Below are 12,770 nucleotides of genomic sequence, written 5' to 3'. Positions count from 1 at the left end.
AGCCAGCATGATTCTCACAAACACTTCAACCGTCAGCTCTGATTCTGTGCGCTCAAAATACAAACCATCGATTGTGACAGCGTTTGCTCCCACTCTCTTCCTGCAAGCCCTAAATTAGGCCCGCTTATGCAGGCGAGCCATCCCCAACTGTACATCCATATGAACAGTAAACATTGCTCAGAGCTGGCTCTGCCGCTGTGCGCTGCCCAAATCCTTCTCTTTACTGCAGGGCAGAATACACAGAAAAGTTCAGCATGATGATACTGGAAGTGTTTACACATTTCACATAATAGCTTTAACCCACAGAGGAGACATCAAAAGAAGGTGAAAGCGATTTACATATTTTTTTTTTTTCTTGTTGTTGACTTCAAAGTCCACTGCACAAGAGCTGTTTGGAATATGTTGTGAACTTAAACAAGAAGAAACACGCTGTGGGGGAGGCATGTGTACTTAACAAGGGGGTTGTTAGTTTTTCTATTGTGTATATCTTTTTATTTATTTTTTTTATTTTGACCTACTACTTTTTTCAATCAAAGGATGTGTCAAATGGCTATCACATTAGATACTGCACACATCCTAATTTCTTAAAGAATTAATGTGTGATGTTGCTTCAGGCTATGGTCCAAATTTTTGCTATGCAATGAAACCCCGAATGGGTTTGAATGAGTTTAACCTTTTTAATGCAACAAACTTCACATTAACCTTCTTTATATTATATATATATATATATATTATATTCATGATTTCTCTGATATCAAAGCTTAAGAATATAATGCTATTCATAAGACAACTTTCATAATTTATCAAGCAGGGCTTTATTTTACAGTGTAACTTTGTGAAGATGACATAAATTTTACCTGTTGATTAGGAAAAAAATCTAAATATTTTAGATGAAATTTTCACAGATCAGACTTATCGACTCAGGACCACAGGAAATAAATAATCATAGCAAGTGTACGAAACACCGTTATTCCCACAGTCTCCTAGGGTTGTTAGGAAGCATTTGTCAGGCTTTAACCCTCAGGACCAGCGGAAAATCAATTTTTCACGAGGCTGATGCGATGTGACTAGACTCTTGGGCAGTTTCCACTAACCATCCCGAGGATTATTATTTTATTTCTGTGATATTAGATTTTGCAGGCTCAGTCTGGGACCCAAACGGGGCCAGAAAATGTCTCACCAGTGAACGCAGAATTGAACCCGGACAAGCAGGGCCACGGAGCTGTGTCTAATGTAGGATCCTGATGCCAGGTTACAGTGAATGGTGCCATTGTATGTCCCAGAGATCTCTGTCCCTCTAACAGTGAGCTACTGTCTGGAACTAACCAGGGAGTGGGATGAGTCAAGCAACCCCCCTGGCTCTCTTTCTGGCTGGCTGCTCCCATCACAGCAGGTTTAACTCACGCTGTGCAGGTAGCAGACCTGGCTGGCAGATGAATACATGGCCAATGCTAAAAGGACAGAGAAACACAAGCGGAGTGGAGGTGATCTAAGTTGGGATGAAGGGGATGGCATTTTCAGTGCTACAGTGCAGGAAATCGCTCTTGTTAAATCGGAGCCCAACAACCACTGCTAAAGGGAGAGTGGGTTTATTCTTTCTCTACTGAATGAAATGTGTTGGGTGTGCTCTGTGAGCTGGTGTTCATGTGACTCCAGGGGGTTAACTGTGTGTGACAGCAGATTTGAGGAGATACTGTAGGTTGACTGTCCTCAGGAGGTTGTGGGTTTAGACCTTTTAACCTCTGTGGCAGGTCACCCTCTCGCTCACGTACTCACTCACTCTGTGATTGATCCGCTGTGGAAGAAATGACATAAAGTAATATGTAAAAATATTTCTTTTGTCTCTTTCTCCCCTCAGGGTACAGGTCGTCTCCCAACCAGTGAGTCCTCTCCTGCCACAGGCTACCTGTCCTGTGTTCAGAAGCCTGAGGCTGTGGTGCACGCCATGAAGGTACTGTATTTGGATATTAGATTATTAAAACCTACTGAAATCTCATGAGACATTTGTGGTAGATTGGTCTCTTTGAAAACTCTCACTTCAATGTTACATAGACATCAGACCCCCAGTTTTGTTTGTGACACCATCCAACATTTATTGGAAAAACGTGACTTTGTCTGATTCTTTCTCTCCAATCCAGTTAGGAGTGTCACAAAGAACAGTCTTATCGGCTTTATATAAAAACCTTATGTAACAATCCACAAATAAATGTTCTTTAAAAACGGCTCAATGCATTAAAAAATATTTTCTTTACTTCACATATGTATAATAACTCAAATTAGATTATTATTATTAATAATAATAATAAAATACGTGGCTCATGTCTCAAATCTTTGTACATGTATATTGCCTTCATATTACTTAATTAAAATATTTCAGACCTGTGTTTTTTGTGTTTGGATTGGAAAGGATTACATACTGTAAAAAAAAAAAAAACTGTGTGGACCTGTGGTTAAGAAAGGAGATTATTTTCACCTTTTGGCCACACAAAAAGCAACATGAACCCAAGTCCAGACCTTTGAACATGGCTCCAGTCTTGATACTTGAGCATCTCTTGTTGGTTCAGGTACTGGATTGACTATTATAATAGCTTAAACATCAAAATGAAAAGTCAAGTTTAAAACCTTTGAGGATAAAAAGAATGAATGAAAGCATATCCTACTACATGTTGGTTTTTCATGAAGTGTCTGCCGTCAGGTGCTGGAGGTCCACGAGAACTTGGATAAGCAGGTTCCTGAGGACTACGAGGACGATCTCAGTGAGAAAGAGAAGGCCATTGTGCGAGAGATGTGCAACGTAAGTGCAGCACCTGTCCTCCTCCCTGACCTTCTCCTCCTGCTGTCCCGCTGCTGTAAACAAAGAAGCCTTATATCCACCATGTTCCTGTTTGTTCCAAGTGTCAATCACTTTTGTTTTGTTTTGTTTTTTTTTCATTCTCATCTCTTTGGAGCAAATCAGGTCAGGCTTTGAGCTGCTTTAACTAATGAGGAGCCCTCATTCAGATTCATTTGGTCTGGGATGACACTTATAGCAGTGTCCTAGGCACAACGCTTCCTCTCTCTCTCTCCTTCTTTTTCTCTATCTTTCCCTCTATCTTGCTCTCATCCCTCACACTCACCCTCTCTCCTTGGCCCCTGCTCCAAAGCCACTTTCAAACTGGAAGCTCTAAATAGAGACTCGTAGTTGAGCTGTCAGAGCAATTAAAGTGGAGCAGCAGGGAAAAGAGCCCCCCCCCCCCACTCCCACTCCCAGCCCCCCTCCATTCTTCTTCTCCTCCCTCATCTCCCTCCATCTCTCTGTTAGTGCTGAAAGGCCTGGTCCGGGATAAAAAGGTCCACTGATTAGAGAAAGAGAGAGAGCGGTGCTATCTGGGCCCAGCAGAGGTATGTGACAGGCCAGGAATCTGGGGAGCACTACAATAGTACCTCTGTAATATCATTGGGGTCCCCTGGGCCCCCCCATTTCTCTCACTCACTCTCCCACACACACTCACCCAGAGGACAGACACAGAGATAGCTCTACTGTAACGTACGTGTGTGTGTGGAGTCTTTGCAGCTCCAAGTCAAACTGTGAGCATTTGAAGTTTCTCCTCCTTGAAGAATATAGTCTTTTCTATTTATATATATATATATATATATATATATATATATATATGCTCTGCCTGTCCCTTTCTGCATGTCTCGCTCTTCCTCCTCCCCTCTCAACCCTCCCCTCTGCTTCTGTTTGCAGGTGGTGTGGAGAAAGCTGGGTGATGCAGCAGGATCAAAGCTGTCCATCAGGCAACACCTCTCTGGGAACCAGTTCAAAGGGCCACTGTAGCATGGCAGCCAGCGAGAGACGGAAAGAGAGAGATCGGGATCCACAGTACCCACACTCACCTGGAAACACCTCTTCCTACCTGCGCCTACAACGACCCAACATGCCATTCTCCCGCTCGCCTGCAGCACCTGGCATTCCTTCAGCAAACACTCTAAAGACTGGCTAACGTAGCCGCTAAATGGACTTAGTCTGTTAGTCACATGTACAACTTTATGTGTACAACATGTTTTTATCTCTCAGAGCTTATGTTATGACAACTGGCAGCTAGTTTCACTGATTTGCCACTTTTTCTTTATCGGTTTGGCTACACCACGATCTCTCTTTGTAAAACCCCTACAAACACACAAACACACACACACACCCTTGACAGCTCTTCAGAGCAAAGCTATGCTCCATTAAACTAGCAACATGACACTATTTCAAGCACAGGACCGATAAGGCCGCAGTGGGTTAGAAATCTCTTTTCATGTTGCTGGGATGTGAAGGCAACATCGTGGCGGTATCGTCAGATACGTTTTGATAGTACCTCCTATAGAGACCCTAACTCCTGTCACATGTATCGCCCATTTCCCCCCTAGTGGTCAACAAGTATAACTAGAATTAGCGTTCTAAAGTGTTAACAAAGTGAAACCCACTGTGACCTAGCACCTCTAGCTTATAAGACCAGTCCATGGATAATGAAGTCTAGAGATCACTGTTATCTTGTGTATATTATGTAAAAAAAAAAAACAAAACAAAACCATGGCACTATTTCATTGTTATTGTTGATTTATCTTTTTTGTATTCTAGCGTGGCCATGTGATCAATAATTTAGTTTGAAAAGCACACACACAACCGGACCTTAAACAGGGTTTGCTTTTGGTAATGACCTTAACCTTTTCCTTTTTTTTTCTTTCATTTGAAATTTTCCAGACGAGTCACGATTATTCCTTTTTTCTGTAACTGCTGAAAAATATATCAAGGCCATTGTTTTTAATCGAACCATGTCAACCAGGTGGATAATTTTCTTATTTTGTGAAATGAACTAAAATTGTATGCCGTGTGCATGCTTGACAATCATTTTCTCAGGTTAGAAGGGCTACAGCTTTACCTTTGCCCATTTGTGACCCCGAGTGTGAGTGTGTGTGTGCGCGTGTGCGTGCGTGTGCGTGTGGTTGAGGTTGAGACTGAATGGTTCTGTTGCAGCTGTAGCATCTGCCTGTGAATCCCTTTGCCTTTTTTTTTTTTTTTTTTTTTTTTTTTTTTTAACCCTGCTTACCAGTCAGTTGAAGACATTTGCTGAATCCTCACTTGAAATCCTCGTCCCACTAATGCTAACAAAGTCTTCAAGGTCAAACGTTAAACCTCGAGTTCAGTTTGATTGGCTCATCAGATTGCTCTGAATTCCTCGGTTGTCACTTTGTAGCTCAGTACACGAAAAGGTCGCTTTTCTGGAGACCTTTCCTGTATCTGATTCAGCAGATGTATTTAGACAGCGCATGTTTCTTACAGTTGAATCTTATTTTATCGTAGAATGTGAGCGATAAGTCTTCCCTTAGATGTCCAATGAACAACACTAACATTTAAAAAAAAGAAGTACTTCTTGATGTCAGAATGAACAAACGACTCGTTTATGAAAGTATTTATTGCCAGGTGTCAGATAGAGATGGGAGTGTTGGCAGTAAGTGATGAGTCATACACTGATCAGATTCCCTTTGCACGCTGATTGGTTTAATAACTGACAGCTCAGACTCGCCCATCTCTAGTTATTTGTTCCAAATTAGAACATTTCTGAGGCTGCTTTCTGCACACCTCTGTTCTCTCAAATAATGGGTTAAAATAATAAATCGGAGTATGGTTTTTAAAAGTGTCCTTTTTTCTAGGAACTAATTTGAAGCCATGATACAATTTTGAGTACTTTATATATGGCATTTGATTTGAGATGTGCCACACTTTTTCTGCATGATGTTTTGATTTGGAACCCAATTGTCTTTTTCTTTTCTTACTTTTTTTAAAAACAAAAACATCTATAGTGTTTCTTCTTTCCTGCCTATATGCTAAAATGACAGTACAGAATCCTAGAATCTGCAGCCTAAATAAATGTCAAATCCTGCAGTAACTCCCATGGCATGGTAATTTCTTTTCACGAATTTCACTGAGATGAATTTGGCAGGTGAAAAGAAAAGCATAACATTAGACCACTTTTAGAAAAATTCAGGAGAAAATAAAAAGTTATGATACTGTGAACTGCCGTTTTTATTCAATGAGGCAAATAATTTTGCGGCCACGTTTTTCTTGTTTTTTTTTTTTTGTGGCTGAGCAACGCTGACCTCTGCTGGTACACAACTGGAATCAACATGACAGAGAGACGAGGTAGAGGCACTTCGAAAGCTGATAAACTCGCATAATTTCATTTACATTAAAGAGAAAAATAAACAAAGTACAGTTTGAGAGTTGCACTAGCACAACTTGCTGATCAAAGTGAGTTAACAAGCGAGAAGTTAGAATAGTGAACCTAAAATAAAGGTTAAGGGGTTGAACATTAATTTGGTTGTATCTTTGTTGCATAAAAATATTTTATCACCTGATATTAAAATATAGTAATGAAAATCCAGTTTAGAATTTTTTGGAAGAAAATTAGAGTGGTGCTGATTAGGGATAAACAAACTATCAATCAATCGTGTGTGTCGGAAAGTACAGAGACAACCCAGCAACTAAACAATATCCTTAAGATTTCAGAAACTGAATTTTATATTGGCCAGTGATGTCAAAGGAAAAAGCATTTTTAGATTTTATTTTTTTGTGAAAATTAAATACAAAAATTGCCATTCAAATGCATTTTATCTGCCAAAAACAATGTTTTTTTTTTCATTCTGTTGTAAAGATGAAGCTCAAACTACAGAAACAAACTGATCAATATATTTTCACCTTATAGACTGCAAACACACTAAGTTGAAAGTAACAAAATCAAGTTTTTATTGTTATCTTACTGTCCTAAGTGCCACTCAGACACAAAATCACAGCTGCGTGAAGGATACAGAAAGGAGAAGCCTGACTAAGGCACATACGGATAAAAAAAAATCTAAAAAAAAAAAATAAGAAGTCGTCTAAATGAAGAGATCCGATATGTACAGATATACCTTTGAGTGTCCAGTGTCAAGCTAACTTGGTAACTGGGCTTCTGGGGTGTTGCTAATGCAAACCTGTGTGCAGAGCAGTTAGTCACAGAACAGCAGCTAAAAAGGGTGATTTAAAATAAAAAAAAAAAAAATAAAAAAAAAACTGACCGTGTCTAAAGTTAGAGGGACAGAAACATCTTTCAGCGTCACAGTCTGTTTTATATCTGACTGCTGTACATAAAAAAAATGTGATCGAGTGATAGAATACAGAGGAAAAATACTAGACTCAGCCTTTATCCTACTCAAAGGTTTAGCAAAACTGTACGTTTCACCTTCCTACAATTAGTGAATAAGCATACGCGACAACACAAAAAAAGAAAAATAAATAAAAAAAAAAAAAGAATTGAGAAACAAAAATATTTCAGGGTGCCGCTATCTCCTGGGACATTCCCAGAACTAAAGCAGTCAGTGGACAGTGTTTGGTACAAGATCCTGGAACTGTTCAGTCCTGTTCTGTTGAAGTTACATGACAAAAATATTTCAGCATTCTTAGTGGAAACTTTCAGCATCGCTCCTGGTTCTCATAACAATACTGTCCACACCTCACTTTTCCCTTTCAAGTCAATCTGCTGATAAGCTTTTATGCACAACCCTGGGAGCTATTTATCAGAGGAGTCAAAAAAATAAAGCTCTCCTTCCTTTGTTTGCACCAGAATAAAAAAAACTTTCCTGGTTTTTCCTCCTCTTCAGAAAACGCTCCCTCCCATGTTATGGCTCTGCACAGCCTCAGTTCATAGAGTACTATTGCACTCTCATCTCATCCACCCACCACGGTTAAGGGGCATACCTGGTGGAGGGGGCAGGGGGACCTGTGACTGTCCTGGGGGCACAGGGGGTGGAGGAGGGTACCCAGCAGGTGGAAGGCCTATCCCTGGAGGGGGCACGTGCCCTGGTGGCATGCGTGGTGGTGGTGGAGGGTAGCTGTTGTAACCTGGAGGTGGATAGGCTGGGGGCATGGTTGGTGGTGGGTACGTGGATGGCGGGGGCGGAGGGCCTGGAGGTGGTGCTGCCGGTGGCGGATAAACATGGTACGGTGGTATTGGGGGTGCATAGCTAGGTGGCATGGGGGCATAGGTGGGAGCCTCTGTCTTCATCATGGACTGCAGGTTCTGGTAGCCCTCCCCTGACATGTAGGAGCTGGTGGTGGACATGATGTAGTTGGAAGGCGGAGGCGGAGGAGGTCGGTGAGGCAGGGGAGGAGGCTGGTGTGGAGGTGGAGCATGCGGGGGAGGGGGAGCAGTCTCACTTCCTGGTTCTGCTTCTGTGGGAGGGGCTGGAGCTGGAGCTTTTCGGTCTAGTGAGCGATGGGAAGGAGCAAAGAAATAAGAACTTGTTAAAAATCTGGCATTAGTTATCTGCAAGTAATTCAACACTTCTCACTTCCACATGATCTCAAATAACCTCCCCATTCCCAGACAGTGAGTGCACAGCCACACCACCACTGCCAGGCCTCACCCACATTGGAGGTATCATTATCAGGCTCAGACACTAATCAGATTGGTCTGGTAGGTTAGGAGTTAGGAGTGTGTGTTGGGAGAAACAACATCCAGAAAAGTTGCTGGTTATGTAAGCAGACTGAGAGGACTAAAGATTCTAACTTGCTTTCTAAGCTTTAGTCCCAGGCAGGGGGCCCTGGCTACTCATTATGGGCCTATTTGGCGACACATGCAAAGAGACCGCAGGGTGTTGGGACATGTGTACGCCAGAACGTACATATGATCCCTCTCAAACTACTTCTCAGACATTGTAATGCCCTAATAAATTGAACTGGAGGACGGTAGGAAAGGATAGTCACCCGGGGGAGGCTGTGATGTTGGCAGAGGGGGCATCGGGCTTTCCAGTCTCGGAATCTTTGACCCAACTTGTTCTATAAGAAAACAGAAAACATTGCTAAACCTGAAATCAAGTTTACATCATGCCAATCAGCAAACTTTCAGTGCATGAGCAGACATTGGTTCAAATCTAACTAAATTAAAATCTTAATGACCCATTTTGTCTGCAGTAAGTTTAATAAGAATGTTACCTGGAGCCTTTGGTTCATCTTTGGGAGATGTCTGAAAAAAAGAAAAATAAATGCAATTCCTCAGTGTCACATAGTAGGTCGGTTATGTTAAGTGTTTTTTGGACTTTCCATAAACAACAGATTTAAGATGGAATGCTATGATGGAACATATAATAAAAACCACAAAATCCTTCAAGTCAATACTCACATGAGAGCGTTTAAGCTGGCGTGCAGGACTGCCACCCTGAGGGGAGGTCTTCTTTGGTGGTGGGGGAGGAGGGTTGGCGGACGGGGGCTGTCCCTGTGGAATTGGAGGAGCAGGGGCCGTAGGAACAGGTGTCCGCTCCTTCTCCTGCATCTGCTGTGGGATGGGCTTGTTACCCTGAGAGTACAGGTCCAGGATCTGGTGGCAAATGTCTTAAAAAAAAAAAAAAACAACAAACAAACACATGTATAAGTTGAGAAGAGTGTGAAAGGAGGTGAATTAAATATCTCGGCAAAGGCATGAACTGTCAAGGCTTTATGATAACCACCTTCCAGCAGCTCAACTGGGACGTCTTGCACAAACTGCTCCCACCAGCGACGTGAAGACTGCTTGGCGGTCCACTCCTGAATATCAAATTTACAAAGCCGGCCAGCCAGATACATGACAGCTACTGCAATGATCTCTGGCTCCCACTGCAGGGACAGCATCGTGCACAGGCTGCAAGGGACACAGGAGAAATGTCTCCATTCACATCTGAGTGTTGTTAATGTTAGTAATGTTAGCGAAGATTAGGATCCTTAAGGCCTCACTTATATTCATATATTTATGTCAGTTTCAATAATAAATAAAGTAATTAATGCACTTTGACTGCCAGGTTATGTGGTCTGATGTCACTTTTTTTTATCCTTTTTTTTTTTTTTTAATTTCTGTATGTATTTACAATTGTGTACAAAAAAACTAATTTACCTCCAGGCGAATTTTATCAAATGCATGACACACCACACTACAGACAAAATCCTCTATGACACAAAGAGTGAGAACAGAAGTGTTTTAGGTCAGCTGCTCACCTGTCGTTGACAAATGTCCATGCCATTTGCAGCACCTTGCATACTTTGTTCTTCTCCCCTGTAGGAAGAAGAAACAACAAGGCGCTTGCTGTACTGGTTTCTCGCATTAAAATGTCTCATCTCTGTGTTGACGTGATGCCATCTCACCTTTGAGCTGCTTGACATAGCGTAGCAGGAACATGTAGGGGTGCTCTACCTGCAGGTCAAATTTGATTGTCTGGAGCAAAATTCTCTCCAACACCATCACTTCTTCCTGTTGAAGAAAATAAAATAGGTTAATGTAGGCAGGACACCTACATAGCTTTAAAGACCATGAGTAGAGACAGTACGGCTCCTGTACTGTAATAGTAATTAGGCTGCAGGATGTTTGTTTTTTGGTTTTGTAGTGATAAATATTATTCTAGCAGGGCTCTGTTTATAATAGCATTTAAGTTGAGATTATTATTTAACCTTTTTCTGAATGCAATTCTGACATGCAAAATACTGTGACTTTGCACTTAATTTACCCAGTGTTAACAGGCACAGTGTTTAATGACAGCATAGTCAACACAAAAGAATTTTGACACCTTTGGGTCATCTCCAAACTGGGCAAACTGAACATCATTCAGTAAGCTGCGCGCTGTTTTGATAATGTCTTTACACTTTTTGGGGGTTTCCTCCACTTTCCCTGCTAGGAAAAGACAACATGCACCAGTCACCTGTTGAGAAACAAATCGCAATATTAACTTCACACATTTTGTCCACTTCATGGAACAAGAAAAAAAAACAAAACTTAACATTCAAATGAACTTACATATCTGGGGAACTGCTTGAAGGAGTGAAACATGTAGAAACGATGGAAATAAATGATGCCAGTTGCCAGTGTGTCATAGTGTCTGATGAAAGTTAAGGATCACAGAAACAACTTACAGTTCTTCCATTATATTGATAAAATTCTCACAAAATTGCTTGACTGTGCTGATGCTTCCAGTAAACCATTGATGTATGTGTGTTTATGAGAAAAGGCTAAAAGTAATGTTCGGGTGCAGTTGATTTTTTTTTCTTGACAAATTTTTATATTTACTGGAAAATTTTAACTGATAGCACCGATTCATCTTTTAACCTCCTTCTCCAGTTTTTAACGCATCAATCAAGGATACAGGCCAAGTCGTGTCCCCACATCAAATATGAAGCGAGCTCCTTCTCGCCGATACCGAGCCTCTGTGCCAGGGTCGAGGCCTTCAGACTGAGACGGGGTGTGGGCCAAGTCTTTCTTGTCCCAGTACCAGCATGGCTTGATGTGGTCCAGAAATATTTGGCCAGTCATTGACAAGTTCTCCTTGGATTCCTTCATTGGTTGAGGAGAGGCAACAGTGGACGGACCCGCTGCACTGGACTGTTGAAAAAGCAGAGGGAGTGCAGTTAAGATTATCCTTATGCACCAGCATTTGGCATTTAAGAGTAGGACTTCCTTAAGCATCACAACAGTACCAGATGGTCTGGACAAGTGTTTGACTGAACAACATTAGTTTTTAACAAAATAGCATCAAAGATATCATATGAAATGCGGAATATAGAGTGAAAAACATTTCGACGGCCTACTTCCACAACCCAAAAGCTCGTGTCACAAAACTGCCGCATTTATTTCAACTTTACAATTTAAGTACTAGTTATCAGGTTACACGGGCTCAGTGGAGAACGTGCAGTTTAACATTTCTTCTTATCCTGACTGCGAATGACGAGGTGGCGGGTGGTTAATAGCTAATAGGTCAAATCAACATGTCATCAGCTCGAAGAAAACGGGCTGACGCGGACGTCATGTTTAGCATGGCAGCATTTCCATTCATTCACGGTTAAACTGCGCCTACTGCTGTAGCTATGAATATTACAACCCATTAAGTACACAATTTAATAACCAGAGTGGTGTGAATATAGACGTTAACAAAAGACAATCCCCCCGAGACTCTCAAGTAAAACATTTCCTTACTCGCCAGTGTTTACTAATGCTAGGTGTGCTAATGCTAACTTTTAAGTTAGCTTCCTGCAACCAAATAGCCAGACGTGCGTGGACTTCGGTAGCGTGAGTGTATATATTCAGTATGAGAGACGAAAGTGATGTCTTTTGAACACAGCAGGGGTCTAAAATTAAGGTAACTTTTGAAATGAAGTCAAATTTGTCTCCAGGAGATGAGCGCGTTCGCCGGCCGTCGCCGGTTTGCTAACTCGAGTTAGCCAACTTGCTCCACTCGCGGTCTAAGCGGTGCTGAGACTCGGAGAGCCGGAGCCTGTCACAAGTGAAACAAAACGCCATTTATCGTCCGTCTGTTGGCAGCGAAACCCGACCCTTACCTTTAACATGTAGCCGTCTGGATTAGCCACCCAAAACTAACAGCTGTATCAACGATCCTCAGTTTTTTTTCACAATAAGTTGGCTAACAAGTGATCAACAACAGTCCCCATCGTAACAAGGGCATCGCCATCACTCCGTGCGTCAAAGACTGCTGGGTGACGTCATCACGCAGGACATGTTACGAATGTGTAGCGGTCACATTTAATTTTAGCTTTCCTCTGCTTCATTCATTTGATCCCTGCTTTGGATTCTACTCTATTCTTACAGCTCTTACAGTTGTATATGTTTGTGTGTATGGGCAAATAAGGGGAATATTTTTTAAAGAATTAAGATATGTCATGAATAACAATATCCACTAGAGGGAGACAAATAATTATTTGTGGACCTGCTCACACAGGATGGGATTTGTGC

At 41.7% G+C, this 12,770-nt stretch overlaps 2 protein-coding genes across 6 annotated transcripts in view; one reads left to right on the top strand and one right to left on the bottom strand.

Annotated features, from left to right (window-relative positions):
* The window catches only part of ccdc85cb (coiled-coil domain containing 85C, b), a 41,203-nt gene extending 35,151 nt beyond the window's left edge, over window positions 1–6,052 (top strand). For all 5 annotated transcript variants that reach the window (XM_029496012.1, XM_029496015.1, XM_029496014.1 and 2 more), the window contains 3 exons: window positions 1,859–1,951; window positions 2,696–2,794; window positions 3,728–6,052. In XM_029496012.1, coding sequence (XP_029351872.1) covers window positions 1,859–1,951; window positions 2,696–2,794; window positions 3,728–3,817 — 282 coding nt within the window. In that variant the 3' untranslated portion in view covers window positions 3,818–6,052. The remainder of the gene's footprint in view (window positions 1–1,858; window positions 1,952–2,695; window positions 2,795–3,727) is intronic.
* Window positions 6,053–6,094: 42 nt separating this feature from the next.
* On the bottom strand, window positions 6,095–12,490 carry ccnk (cyclin K). Its single transcript, XM_029496010.1, has 11 exons — window positions 12,359–12,490; window positions 11,170–11,405; window positions 10,824–10,905; window positions 10,597–10,728; window positions 10,178–10,283; window positions 10,031–10,088; window positions 9,511–9,680; window positions 9,186–9,394; window positions 8,999–9,029; window positions 8,771–8,842; window positions 6,095–8,269 (listed from the first exon to the last, which is right to left on the bottom strand). Exons 1-11 carry the CDS (start codon window positions 12,365–12,367, stop codon window positions 7,728–7,730), a joined length of 1,647 nt encoding a protein of 548 aa, XP_029351870.1. The 5' UTR covers window positions 12,368–12,490; the 3' UTR covers window positions 6,095–7,727.
* Between the last annotated feature and the right edge of the window lie 280 nt (window positions 12,491–12,770).

Source organism: Echeneis naucrates, chromosome 24 (genome assembly GCF_900963305.1).
Source record: "Echeneis naucrates chromosome 24, fEcheNa1.1, whole genome shotgun sequence".
Taxonomy (NCBI): domain Eukaryota; kingdom Metazoa; phylum Chordata; class Actinopteri; order Carangiformes; family Echeneidae; genus Echeneis; species Echeneis naucrates.
Note: the sequence above shows the minus strand (reverse complement) of the source record. Positions and strands in the feature narration are given on the sequence as shown.

What these genes read in the sequence shown, in the direction of transcription:
- ccnk (XM_029496010.1), bottom strand. An exon ending in AGTTTGGAGATGACCCAAAG is followed by an intron (nt 10,284 to 10,596) that starts GTGTCAAAATTC and finishes TTTCTTCAACAG; the next exon opens with GAAGAAGTGATGGTGTTGGA. An exon ending in AGATGAACCAAAGGCTCCAG is followed by an intron (nt 8,843 to 8,998) that starts GTAACATTCTTA and finishes GTTTTCTTATAG; the next exon opens with AACAAGTTGGGTCAAAGATT.